We start from the raw sequence: 13,284 nt of genomic DNA on the forward strand, positions 1-13,284 counted from the left end.
TTTGATCAAGGCATAGATAGAATAAAGTTTGAGTACATAGTTTCAAATATAAAATTTATTCTCTAAACAAATATACACAGCCAACATTGAAATACACGGATTGCTCTCCAGTCTTATATCTCCGTTGATCACAAGATCCCGTCCTTCACTCTGGAAGCAACGCACCAGTATTATTCACCACTAGGTGGCAGCACCATGCACTCATCCCTGGGTGGCAGCACTGTCTGGTCTGTCGTCTGCTAGACTCTTATAGAGGACAGTTTTCATGGCAGACATGACAGTGATGGTGGAGAGGACATTGGTGGCCGTCTCCTCGTAGCCCTGGTCCTGTAGAATCTTCACCAGGCTGTCCCACTCATCTGTACTCGTCTCCATGTCATCCAACACAGCATCGTGGAACAGACTCGTATTTGGGTCATCTGTGAATATCAAATTAACTTTTAAAATGGGTTTTTTTTTAATATAAACATTTTTCTTCAATCACACAAAACTTTTTCTCACCGTCTGCCGTTCTGTTTTGTAGTTCCTGAATGAACGGTAGAACCAGATCAAAGCTGTTGTTCTCTAGCACAGTCAGTATGACCACTCCCACAGGAAGCGGTCTGGATCCTTGGTCGTCTGCTGCCACCAGGGCATGCATCAATTGTAGAGAGGGACACATTCTCAGCACCTCCACATACATCTCCTTTGTGAACGGGGACCTACAACCAAACACAATGACAATGAATCAAAGACCATGTTTTACAATATTTTAGTTTATTATACGATGATCAATACGTCTTATTTATGTTCTTTGTATAAAATGTACCATCAACAGGGACAGAAACGTTTGTATATCTTAGTAGTTATACACAGTCTTACTTGTGTTTGGCGTACTCGATTCCAGCGTGTACCCTGCCCTGCTTGAGGAGACAGATGATGGCTTGGTGGTGGAGGTGGAGCTTGGTGTAGACATTCTGGGCGAGCGCCTGGCAGCCACACTTACAGGGCACCTTACAGCCACAGTGTCCGCTGATCAGGTCACCGATCTGTCTACTCAGCATCAGTCTGTCAAAAAAACAGAAACAACAATCAACGGCTGAAGGGAACAAACCCAGAACTACTGCAGTAAAAATCATCTTTAACCGTTTTACGTTGACTTCTTTTACTATAATTCATTTTAATGTTTTAAAAATACTTTTATCATTGAAAAATTTTGGCCAACAGCGTAGTGGACGTGTTTTACAACCGGCAGTATGTTTACAATATTCAGACACATTTCTTTTACAGTGTTCTGGATTTCGGTGTTTTCTGATTACCTGTGTATTCACTTTATAGACTTATTTTTACATTGTCTTGGTCATAGTAATTTTCTGATTACCTGTCCTGAGATATCCAGTGAGACAGCAGATCCAGTCGGTTTTCGTTTAAGGCACATTCCACACACTCAGTGGACAGCTCGCCGGCCGGCTTACACCCAACGGCGCCTACAGAGGCCATGATGGCATCACAGAACGCCAACAGAGGGGATCGATGACTCAGCCTCACCTTCACATCTACAAGCACACAGACACAATCAACAGGTCAAAAAGAAACTCTACTTATCGTAAAACAAAATAAATATGCAATTTTTTATTGACTTAGTAAATCCTTGTACTGATGAGCACATCTACTGATAATTCAATACCTTGGTACTTTTGATATACTTTTGAAATTATAGTTCTGTTCTTAAAATAATGCTAATATCAATAGATAACGATATTAAGGTAATTGTGGAAAAAGAAAAAAAAACCAAAATGGAAGAATAATTCGTAAATATGGACATCACTCAACGTAATCGTGCATACATATAAGGTGAGGTTTAGTATTCAAATAAATCGAGATAAAAACATCATTCCTTGATTTATATAAATTATCATGGCGAATTTCTTCTCTGAAAATAACTGTAGAAGATTGACAGGTAAGCAATGCCTTTTCGTATTTAACAATAAGTAAGGATTTCCCCTTTGAGGGATGGAGAATACAGATATATCTGGTTCTAAATGGCAGGCTTGTTAGATACATTTTAAAAGGGTTCCCAATCGTAAGAATTCTAAAAACATATAACTGTCCAATAGGTTCCAAAAGGAAGATTACTATAAATAGGAAACTTTAATACGTGTTAGCTGTCTCTAACACGTTGTCGGTGTTTAACAAACCTTACGTTTGGAACTTGTGAATATTGGGTATCGTCATGTATTTATAGATGCATGACGGGTAATATTAAACGAGTACAGTACAGTACCAGTTTGTTTTTAACTTTTAGGTCCCATTTGTAAGAATGTAAGATACAGATAACTGTGTAAAATATGTTTCTTATAGAAGGGCTGTAATATTCATATGATATGAATACGTTTACGTAATAGTTTGAGGAGGTGGAGTTATTGTAGATATTTGTAAGAAACAGACAGCAATGTAGTAGATGATCAGTCTCCAAGTGCTAGAACTGCATGGACATCTCGGTAAAAATATCAATATAGATTTAGAAACTCTACCGTTTGAAACCAATCATTTTTATTTATATAAATACATGTAGTTCTAGCACTTGGAAACTGACCATCTACTACATTGCTGTCTGTTTCTTACATCCCGTCAAACAGGAACTAGTTACGATTTAACAACCCTACCTTTCGGAACCCTGATTTTGGTAACATGTTAAGAAGTCTAAAGATACATATAACAACCCAGCCATTAGGGACAAAATAGACACCATGATCCGTTTTTAACAAACCATCTTTGGGGAACCTAGACAGTTATGTTTATTCAAAATCCCCATGATTGTGAAACGATATGGAACCGTATCTAACAAGCCGACCATTAGGACCAGAAAGGTTAAGATATCTTTACTTGACATATCCCTCATCGTCGGATACCCACGGGTGATCGCGCCTTTTACTTATCATGATAAGTAAAAGACGCGATCACCCATGGGTATCCGACGATGCATATCCCTATCCTAAGAAACTTGTTAGGTGCAAAAATATGCATCCTACAAGCCATAAAGTGGGAATCATTAAGAAACGAATGTGTTTGCAACCAACATCTTTTTAACCTATTAGGTGCATGTCTAGCTGTGTAGCTACAATTTGGTAACCAGTAAAGTACTGTAATACGTAAACAAAAACCACATAATTTGATGCATGTTGGATACGGTAATACAGTGTATGTCTCTCTAACATCACTTGCATTTAAAAAACCCATTCAAAATGATATTCAAAAATGGGTTTCAGTTCATAGGGTTGTTAGAAACAAATAACCTCCCCTAACAGGTTCTCAGTGGTAGGGTGTTCGATTCATATTACGTGCTTAATGGGATTCTTACTGTTGTGTTGTTAGCCAGCAATGTATACCCAGTAGTTTACAATGTTAAGGTTATCAGATACTGTATGTAGGACATAAAAATGTGCCTAACAAGTTCCTTGTTGTTGGATTCTCTTATAGTAATACAGACATTTACTATACATTTCAGGCTCCCAATGGTATTGCTGTCTGATGTATATAACTGTACCTAACTACCGTAACATTTCAATATCTTTATAGTTCAAAGTCATCCACGGCATGGTGACATACATTTAAGCATCCTATATTTTGAATTGGAGTTACTTTATTGAAATAACCTTACCTTTTTAAGGTAGTAAAGACAAATCCGTAACAAAGTAAAGTGGCTAGGTTAACTTGTGCATTAAAACACAGGTCGACACAAGTTGAGAGGATTAAACAACGTGGGTGAAAACCTACCTTCATTCTCGGCTGAAAACAATAAAACGGGAAGAACATTGACGTAGCTCTTACGCATAAATAATCCATTATTGTCTGCAGCTAGGTATCAATACTGCAAGAAGGTGCATTTTATCCATGCAATCAAATAAAATGGCTGATCAAGCAGGGTAGTTGTCACCTAGCACAGTTTTGAGGTCTTGCATAATAACATAATCTCATGTTTCAATATTCTATTGTTTGCATTTAAAGGGCACTCAGTGTTTAAAACCTGCAGATAACGATCAGGAAGATACATTGACTCAGACTGTAAAAGATTGATATAAAAAAATCAACAGTAAAAAAATGTGTAGCTCCAATTTAAAGTAAGTTATTAAAGGATCTGACTAAAATACATGTGTATAATTGAATATTAGAAGGAAATAATCCCGTACTTGAGCTTTTAAGCTTTGTTAAAAATCTCTTCCCTAAGAGTGAAACTTAAGATATCGATTACAATGATTTTAAAAATGCTTTTCTAATTGTATTTGCCTAAACTATTTCCGCAGACAATTTGTGAATTAACCCCAATATCTTATACATCTAAATGTATTAAAATGTAATACCTTGATTCTGAGCTTATGTGTTATTCAATGTTCTATTTAAAACACTGTATATTATCAAAATATATCAACTTTGAGTTTTTTAGACCTGATACTGAGCGACTTGTACCGACACTGTTGATAGAGGGATTCTATTCATCAAGCACCCAGAGCTACGAAGTTCCAAATAATAAATATATAAAACTTCTTAACTCATTATGGAATATATCTTCATTTACTTTAGAATATCATTGAGTTATTGTTGCTTTCATTAAATTTAAAAAAACAATTCATATGCACAATGATGCAATTCCAGAGAACACATATTGAATTGTCATTTTCATGAATTCAATTAGAAGTGCAATAATTGAATTGGTTCATGCAACAAATAAATATTCTCATGAATTCATTTGGAAGGGAGGATTTATTTAAAAAAGAATTTATAGTCTTATCAAATTCAATTTGTGAATACAACAAATACCGGTCATGGTATCTTTCCGAGTTCTAAATCGAAGTCATCTTGAACCATTTGAAGAAATGAATAGTGCAGTTGATAGGTACTTTAATTCAATTAAAGAGTCCAATAAGAATTGATTAATGTGCCTATTGGTTCTATTTTCACTCTCAATACAGTAAAACAACATCAATATTTGGCAAAGAACTTTTTGCTTACAACTATTGAATTATGCACATATGGTAAACATGAATTTATCTTGAAATATTTGAAGATCTCAATACCATACCAGTAATGAAATTCCTGACCATATCAATTGAATTATTGATATTTTCCAATTATCTTAACTACGTACTGCATGTAAATTACACAGGTAATTATCTGACTGATGCTCTATACAGAAAAAATCTTTTCATGTAAAATTATAAGGATACATGAACATAGTATGATGTATGTCTTATTACTGCATACAGAACATTTCATTCCTAAAAGGAAGAGATATGAAATGGTTTTTGAGATGAAACTTTACAAACTATTGAAACCTGCCTTTTATCAAATACTCAGATAAAATGGACTCTACCACTACTTAAGTTAGATGCAATTTAAGCATTGATGTCAAGTATTGGTACCAGTATACCCGTAAGTACTTCAACTTGACCTTCCAGTACATGAATTAAAATATTTTATTGTAAAACACATTAAAAAGCATAAAGGAATGAGATGTGATAATATGTATGCATGTTGTTGTAAACTGCTACAGATATAGCTAGACATTGTGTGTGGTTTTACTGACCTCTGAACTTAGCCAGGGTGGCCGAGGTTCTGAGGATCCCTTTTGGACTGTTGGCAGCATGAATGGCGGCCTCCTCATACTTCCCGTCCTCGAACAACTCATTGAACTTCTCAATGTACTCCAGCATCATCTCTGCCTCCTTCTCCTTATTTGGGTCATCATCTTCAAACGAGGCTGTGGCGACCGCACTAGGGGAGCCATCTCTCTTCTCTCCCTCACCCTGATTCTGTTCTTGTCCAGCTGCATCTGTGTTAAATGATTAAAATTTTAATGAAATTAATGCATATACAAACTGATTAATTTGCTGAATTTTGGATTGCAAACATGTTTCCTTTTATGAATCTGCCAAAGAGCAAAATTGTTCATTTTTGTGTGACTATTTTATAGCTGGTCAAGGGGTCATATATGATGTCACAATGATTATTGCACAAGCTTATGGTTTGACTACTGCAATATTATGAATATAAAGCCAATGATATGTTAGAATTCCAAATATTTTGACGTTTATGAAATAAATAACAGTGTAAAAATGTTCACAAAGATATAAACTTGGTTGGTAGTTAATAAAATCTTCTGAGAAGCCCTTTGAGCTTTACAGATCTTAATCATGTCTAACAGCAATCATTAATTGATATATATTTCATTATTGAACACACACCTTTTTCCTGAACTTGCAGTCCAGTGGCCTGAGCAATGGCAAACGTCACAGCATCTCCAACTGTCTGATGAGGCGGCTTGAAGCGGTTGTAAGCCTGTGCAGCCTCTACAGCTATCTTTAATCTGTACCGCTTGGCTCTGTAGATCAAGCCCTGTCTTAACAACTGGTCTCTGGTATTGACCTTGGTATCTAATTTATTTTTAAAATCCACTTTCTGACTTTTTGGAACATATCTAGTTCTAAAACTAATGTTTAAATCTTTCAACTGTCTGTCTAAGATATCCAAATTTTTGTACAGTAAATTCAGATCTGTAGCTTCCTCCAATGATAATCCTGCAAAATAAATATCAATGAGTCAATTACAATATAAAATATTCTTCAGACACCAAAAGGTTGAATAAAAGACTTAATTTCTGTAGAAGACACTACCTGGTATGAGTCGCCTGTCTTTCTTCAGCTCTCTCTTTGGGGGCTCAGCCACCTCTCTCTCCAGTTCCTCCCTTCGCTGTCGCTTGGATCGGAGGTCCTGTAGCTGCTGCTGAAGCTTATCATTGTCTTTTTCAATAATGGAAATCCTAAAACAATATCAAATCAAAGATTTGTATACCTTTGTCTCTGGATACACCCAATAAACAAATTAATATTTTCATCAGATTAATCTTCATGCAAATTTCATATTAGAATAAGAGACAAGAAAACACCAAGTGAAGTAGAAAGTACCTCCAGGAATATAAAATATCTGAGCTCTTTTCTCTTGAATACAACTTATTACTGGTACAAGGTTTTTTCAAATCACAATGTTAATATAGTACATAAATACCTCTCTTCTAGTTCATCTGCCCTCTTTTTGTAATTTCTGATGGTAGAGGGTTCAGATGCCATTGCTTTGAGTTTGCCATTTAGATAATCTGCCTCTCTTTGCCCTTTTCTGATTGAATCAATGGTGAATTCATACTCCTTCTTGATGGCGGTCAGCAGTGGTTTGTATGCTGTCACATATTCAATTATCTGCAAAGGTACTAAGTCTCTTTAATAATAAAGTTATTTATACTTTTGAATAAATGGAATCATTGTTTAAGATCTATCGAAACAGTCTTCTGCATTACAGAAACAAATCCTTGTAAAAGTTTTACATTTCTAAATGTATATACCATTATGTTGATCTGCATTAGAACAAAGAATGACAGCATACAGGTAAATGCTCCGTGTTTCATCTTAGAGTGTTACCTTACTATTGAATACTTTTTGCCCATTTACTCTTACCTTGTTGAATGCATTCCTGTATATAATGTATCTCTGTTCTGCCTCCTCACTGTTTACTTTTCTAATTTCATCTTCAATGTAATCATTCAGATCAAGAAGGAAGACTCGATCAGATTCATTGGTGATGATTGGAGGGATTTTTGGGTAACCCCCAGGTGTCGATGCTCGACTTGAAGTTTGACTCTATTAAAATAAAATTAGTTTTTACAAATTCTCATCAATAATTGCATATTCTATGACATATGTTTGTGTGTGTACACAACATACATGTATCTAGTCTGTGGACAATGTTTGCAGTAATATATGCTTTTAGTGTGATAGATAGAAGACATTTTTTGTTACTTAAGCAGTTCTGCCATACATTTGATTTTGCAGGTAAATCATATAAGAAGAAACTGCATTTCTTCTTAAAATCAATTATGACTGCTATATCCTGTGCAATGATATCATAATATTACATTAACTTAATTGGAGCGAGATAACTTGTAGTGACTGCTGGTGGTTGACATAGAGTGTCTGCTAGCCCCACAAGCTCTATGTCAGAAGAATCATATTCTGAGAATAGTGAAGAGAAAAAGTGCAAGCTTAATCTATCATGGGTTGAAAGGCTTTGGGTGAATTATTTGGGGGAGAGGCAAAATTGAGTGTTTTAGACTCCTTTAAATGGGGCTATATATTGCAATATAATTCAAAAATTTTAATATATCATATAGGATTGTTTTACTTACAATTCCATTCTTGTAAAAAATAAACATAACCTTGTTGATAATTTCACAGAAGTCTGTTCCAAGATTATTATTTATGTCGCACTTTTTCTTAAATTGTTCCATATTCACAAATGCTTCTCAGTTCAAACGATGTTCAATTAATATTATTAAAAAAATCCTAAGATTTCATATTTAAAATGCCCATGTGCACTCTAGCTTGTCAGATTTCAGCTAGTACATGGCTAAAAATAAAAAGTCGATGGGAATTTTCCATTGCAAAGTAGATGAAGGTACCTAGATGATAATGTTGAAAAATTGTGCGAGGTATTCTGAGTGTCTTCCGAAAGGAGAAAAGATGTAAACATTCCTAATTTCATTTCTGTGAATTTTTGTAGGTGAAAAACGAACAGTGTCAATGAAGATATCTAGGAAAATTTCCTTTTTGTTGAATTCACTTTTTTTCACACGTATGTGTATTTTTATTAAAAATATTCCAAATGCGCAACAGGAATAGCTTGGGACATACTATAATAAAAATTCAAAGTTTGTTTCTTATGGATGACAGTGAGTCTCAGATCTTTTTTTTATTTCTTGGGGTCCTTGTCACATTTATCAACTCCATCAAGATCGACACAAGCTTGATGCTAGATTTGATCCTTAAACATGTTAAATAAAATGTCAAATATATGCCTATGGTAGACATACACGGATTACTTACCTTTCCTTGTTTACAAACAACAGCTACAGTAAATAATCTTTGATCTTAAATGTTATTAAAGAATTCGAAGTCCTAAAATTGTTATTTTAACAAATGAACGTTTCTCATGGAATATGCAACATGATAATTCAACGCAAAAGGACATACGTACCATTTTAGTTATTATGCTCAACCCGATGTACGACCACCATTTTTAAACAAGTGGTAGGCAGGACGTGACGTAATTTTTTGAATTCAGTTTTGTAAAATATATAATTTCGGATATAATTGGAAAATTATAACATGTCCATTATCCATTATTTATCAATTTCCAACAGAGATATATGTTTTGATAAGTTTAAGGGGTTTAATGAAAATTTTGAAATTATTCCCTATATAATGTTTTAGAAAACTATCATTTAAAAAAAAATACAATTGTATCCGTTTCGCATTCAAAGTGAAGAAAAAAGAAAATGGAGGAGATAGGATTGCAACCACAAGAAAAGGTGCCGGTTTGTACTGTAAACGAAGTATTGACTAAACAACATGTTTAATATAGAAGGATGTTGTATATCTATTGATTGCTGATGTGTTAAAACTTCTTAAAAATCCCAAAACGTTGTTAAAAATTAGGTATAATGATACATCAAAATGGCTTTGTCATTCTATGATTATGTGATGTTGATATATTTGTGAAAAGTTATGACATTATATCACTGATAAATGTTTACGTTATGAAATGTTTGTTACAAGTTTGGGGAGATGGTGAGTTTGGGGACTGGGGAGTCTACTCCTGACATGTTTATCCCGAATTTGCTCAACAATTTAAAGACGACATATAAGTTGTTGACCCAACACCATATCTCTATCATTATCATATCATGAACGTTTTCTTTAGGAGGATTCTGTTGTGTTGGAGTCCCGGCCTGGGACTTCCCAGACTGCCACACACCTGGACCCTCTTGGCTCAGACATGGAGGATCTGTATGTCAAATATAAAGTAAGACACATCTATAATATAAATTGAGAAATTGGGCCATCCTTAAAAAATATTTGTTTTTAATTGCTGTCTTGGAGAATTTTTTTTCATTTTCAAACTTGAAGTTTAATAAATAAAAAAATGGTAAAAGATAAAAAATCTCCATGTAAAAAATTTCTTTATTTCTTGCTCATGAAATTTTATCAGCAGGAGTTATTTCAAAGAGACGGGAGGCAATTCCACACAAATACTTATTCTATTTTGGCCTTTGTTTCTATTGAAACAGCCTTTAAGTAAAGTCCTTCATTTGATGACAGTTGGATACAATAATTATTAATTTATTATTTGTCCTCAGAAACTTCAGAGGCAGCTAGAATTTTTAGAAGTTCAGGAGGAGTATATTAAAGATGAACAAAAAAATCTCAAGAAGGAGTACCTGCATGCTCAGGAAGAGGTGAAGAGGATTCAGAGTGTCCCTCTGGTCATCGGACAGTTCCTGGAAGCAGTCGACCAAAACACAGGAATTGTTGGCTCCACTACTGGTATGCACCAAGATATGATATACACAGAGTATACAAATCTTCCGCTGTTTCTTGGACTTTACTGGTATATATTTCCAACAGTAATCCACTGTTGTCTGAATTTATTGATTCTAAATTTTGTTTTTTAGGGTCTAATTATTATGTGAGAATTCTGTCAACTATTGACCGAGAATTGTTAAAGCCATCTGCCAGTGTAGCTCTCCACAAGCACAGCAATGCTTTGGTGGATGTCCTACCCCCTGAGGCAGATAGCAGCATCACAATGTTGCAGGCTGGTATGTATTATGTTGCTTACTTTTACATTCACTTTTACTGAGCTAAAACTGAGATACCTACAGGTACATCTAATTGCAATGTCATTCCTGTTTTGTAGATGAGAAACCTGACGTTCAGTACGCAGACATAGGAGGGATGGACATCCAGAAGCAAGAAGTCAGGGAGGCAGTGGAGCTGCCCCTGACCCACTTTGATTTATATAAACAGATTGGTATAGACCCTCCTAGAGGTGTCCTTATGTATGGCCCACCTGGATGTGGTAAAACTATGTTAGCCAAAGCTGTGGCTCATCACACAACAGGTAAATAGAAAAGTGAAAGACTTGTTTCTAGATCTGTGTTGTTTCACTTTGAAAATGTGATAATTGTTTACAAAACAACAAAAGAATTGAACTACAAATGTTTTGAATAGTCATCAAAGCATGCATACTCCTATTTCAAGTGATAATATATGGTAGTAATGAATGATAAAATCATGTAGAATGGTGATTTCTATTAAAGCAAAAAGTGTATAAAACAATTATTGTTGATTGAAAAACTAATTCAAACTTGTCTTTGTGGTAGCTGCCTTCATAAGAGTTGTTGGTTCCGAATTTGTCCAGAAGTACCTGGGCGAAGGACCTCGTATGGTGAGAGATGTGTTCAGACTGGCTAAAGAAAATGCCCCAGCAATTATATTTATAGATGAAATAGATGCTATAGCAACTAAACGATTTGATGCACAAACAGGAGGTAAGTGCATAGACATTGTATGTTGTAGTTTGAAACAAATAAGATGTATAAAAATATATATCATTAGAGACAGATATTTTATATTTAAGGAGAGGGGGATTACTGTTATACTTGTGTCTGTGTAGCATTTTTCTCAGCAACTATTCATCACAAACGGTTGAAATTTTAACACACTCTTTGTTTAGGTATGCCATATACTAGGCTTTTTTTACCAAACAAAGGAAGTCGTATTCCTGTTAAATGATGACTTTGTTAATATTTAGCCTTAATTTTCTAAGGCTAAAAAAAAAATGTCGACTGCTTATTTTGTATGTTCACATCAGAGCAGGGGCTTTGGTTCACAGATATCTAGTTTCTGCCTTAAATGATAGGGATCTGTATATCTATTCACCTTTTGTTTCATTCAGTCTGTTTCTTTATTATCTTACTACTTAAATTTGTCCCAAGCATTTAAATTTTGTTAATTTCTTCCTGTAAAAGTGGGTTTTTACTTTTTAAGAGAAATATACACTATTTATGTTGTAAGCTAATATCATTTTCTAATAAAAGCAGGATAATTTTCATTCACTCTGAAAATGTTTTGATTAAATGAATTTGAAGGTTATAAAATGCCTATGTTTGGCCTATACCTGTTAATTTTCCTTAATGATATACATGTACTATATTATTCCTATTGTGTGAAAGATTTATAGAAGTCTGTTCTCTCTACATGTACAGATGTGATTTGTTTTATTATTTGTTTATTGCCAAAATAACTAAACTATAAACCTTTTATTTAATGTATGCAGCTGACAGAGAGGTACAGAGAATTTTATTAGAACTACTCAACCAGATGGATGGATTTGATCAGACTGTCAATGTTAAGGTAAGAATTTTTCTCATCTTCTTAAGGAGGATTTTTAATTTGCAAATACATATTAAGAAATAACCTAGCAGTTAAGACTGTGTTTTTGTGACGACAGGTGATAATGGCCACCAATCGAGCGGACACCTTGGATCCTGCTCTTCTGAGACCGGGCCGTCTTGACAGGAAGATAGAGTTTCCAATTCCTGATCGACGACAGAAACGACTCATCTTCTCCACCATCACCAGTAAAATGAACGTGAGCGAGGAGGTGGACCTAGAGGACTATGTGGCCAGGCCAGACAAAATCAGTGGGGCCGATATCAACGCCATTTGTCAGGAGGTGAGACATAAAGAAGTTTATTCTTATTAGGCGCGGGGATGTAGACTAGAGGAATGCCTGAAAGATCATATTATAACATACTTATCTGTTTTTTCTATGAATATCTTGTCTTTGCAAACTTTTGAATTTTTAATTTGTTTTTAAGAAACAGAATTGTAAAGTGTCATATCCTTAATGTCAATGAAATATACTTTCTTTTACAGGCTGGTATGCAAGCAGTGAGAGAAAACAGATATATAGTGCTTGCCAAAGACTTTGAAAAGGGTTACAAGAACAATATTAAAAAGGATGAAACTGAACACGAGTTTTATAAGTAACTCTCTCATAAACATTTGTAAAAGACATGTTTGTTGAAATAAATTCTCTTTGTATACACCAACCTTTTTGTTTTAATCTCTTATGTTAAAAAGTTAATGATCTGAGGTTCAAAATTGGACTCTTTTCCTCACAAATAGAAATGAATAGTGGTTTTGAGAGAAGTGATGAGAAAAATGATGTATACAATAAATTGCCTCTGAAAAAAATCAAGGAAGCTTTGTGAAAGTGCCAGAGTATTAGAAAATAAATGATTTGACTACTAGTATATGTAATCTTGACCTTGCGCAAATTACCTCAGGTCAGGGTCATGACACATCATTTATGTGCCAATTATGAGTCTCTAATGATGGATCTTTGAAAAGT

The 13,284-nt window shown here is 34.6% G+C and overlaps 2 protein-coding genes across 4 annotated transcripts; one reads left to right on the forward strand and one right to left on the reverse strand.

Annotated features, from left to right (window-relative positions):
* Window positions 1-35: 35 nt before the first annotated feature.
* Window positions 36-9,141, reverse strand: LOC128175921 (clathrin heavy chain linker domain-containing protein 1-like). 2 transcript variants are annotated; one of them, XM_052841831.1, is made up of 11 exons: window positions 9,061-9,141; window positions 7,485-7,667; window positions 7,042-7,229; window positions 6,651-6,796; window positions 6,222-6,554; window positions 5,564-5,809; window positions 3,757-3,768; window positions 1,361-1,535; window positions 862-1,047; window positions 502-701; window positions 36-419 (listed from the first exon to the last, which is right to left on the reverse strand). In XM_052841831.1, the coding sequence occupies exons 1-11, from the start codon at window positions 9,061-9,063 to the stop codon at window positions 202-204; spliced, it is 1,890 nt and encodes a 629-aa protein (XP_052697791.1). In that variant the 5' UTR covers window positions 9,064-9,141; the 3' UTR covers window positions 36-201. The 2 variants fall into 2 exon arrangements, with proteins under 2 accessions (XP_052697791.1, XP_052697792.1); XM_052841832.1 differs by lacking the exon at window positions 3,757-3,768.
* Window positions 9,142-9,249: 108 nt separating this feature from the next.
* On the forward strand, window positions 9,250-12,982 carry LOC128175925 (26S proteasome regulatory subunit 6B). Of its 2 annotated transcripts, none has more exons than XM_052841838.1 (9): window positions 9,250-9,394; window positions 9,787-9,888; window positions 10,223-10,409; window positions 10,538-10,684; window positions 10,783-10,986; window positions 11,249-11,416; window positions 12,205-12,281; window positions 12,379-12,603; window positions 12,807-12,982. In XM_052841838.1, exons 1-9 carry the CDS (start codon window positions 9,362-9,364, stop codon window positions 12,918-12,920), a joined length of 1,257 nt encoding a protein of 418 aa, XP_052697798.1. In that variant the 5' UTR covers window positions 9,250-9,361; the 3' UTR covers window positions 12,921-12,982. The 2 variants fall into 2 exon arrangements, with proteins under 2 accessions (XP_052697798.1, XP_052697797.1); XM_052841837.1 differs by having other exon boundaries at window positions 9,347-9,400.
* The last annotated feature ends 302 nt before the right edge of the window (window positions 12,983-13,284 follow it).

The sequence above is a fragment of the Crassostrea angulata genome, chromosome 3 (genome assembly GCF_025612915.1).
Source record: "Crassostrea angulata isolate pt1a10 chromosome 3, ASM2561291v2, whole genome shotgun sequence".
NCBI classification, from domain to species: domain Eukaryota; kingdom Metazoa; phylum Mollusca; class Bivalvia; order Ostreida; family Ostreidae; genus Magallana; species Magallana angulata.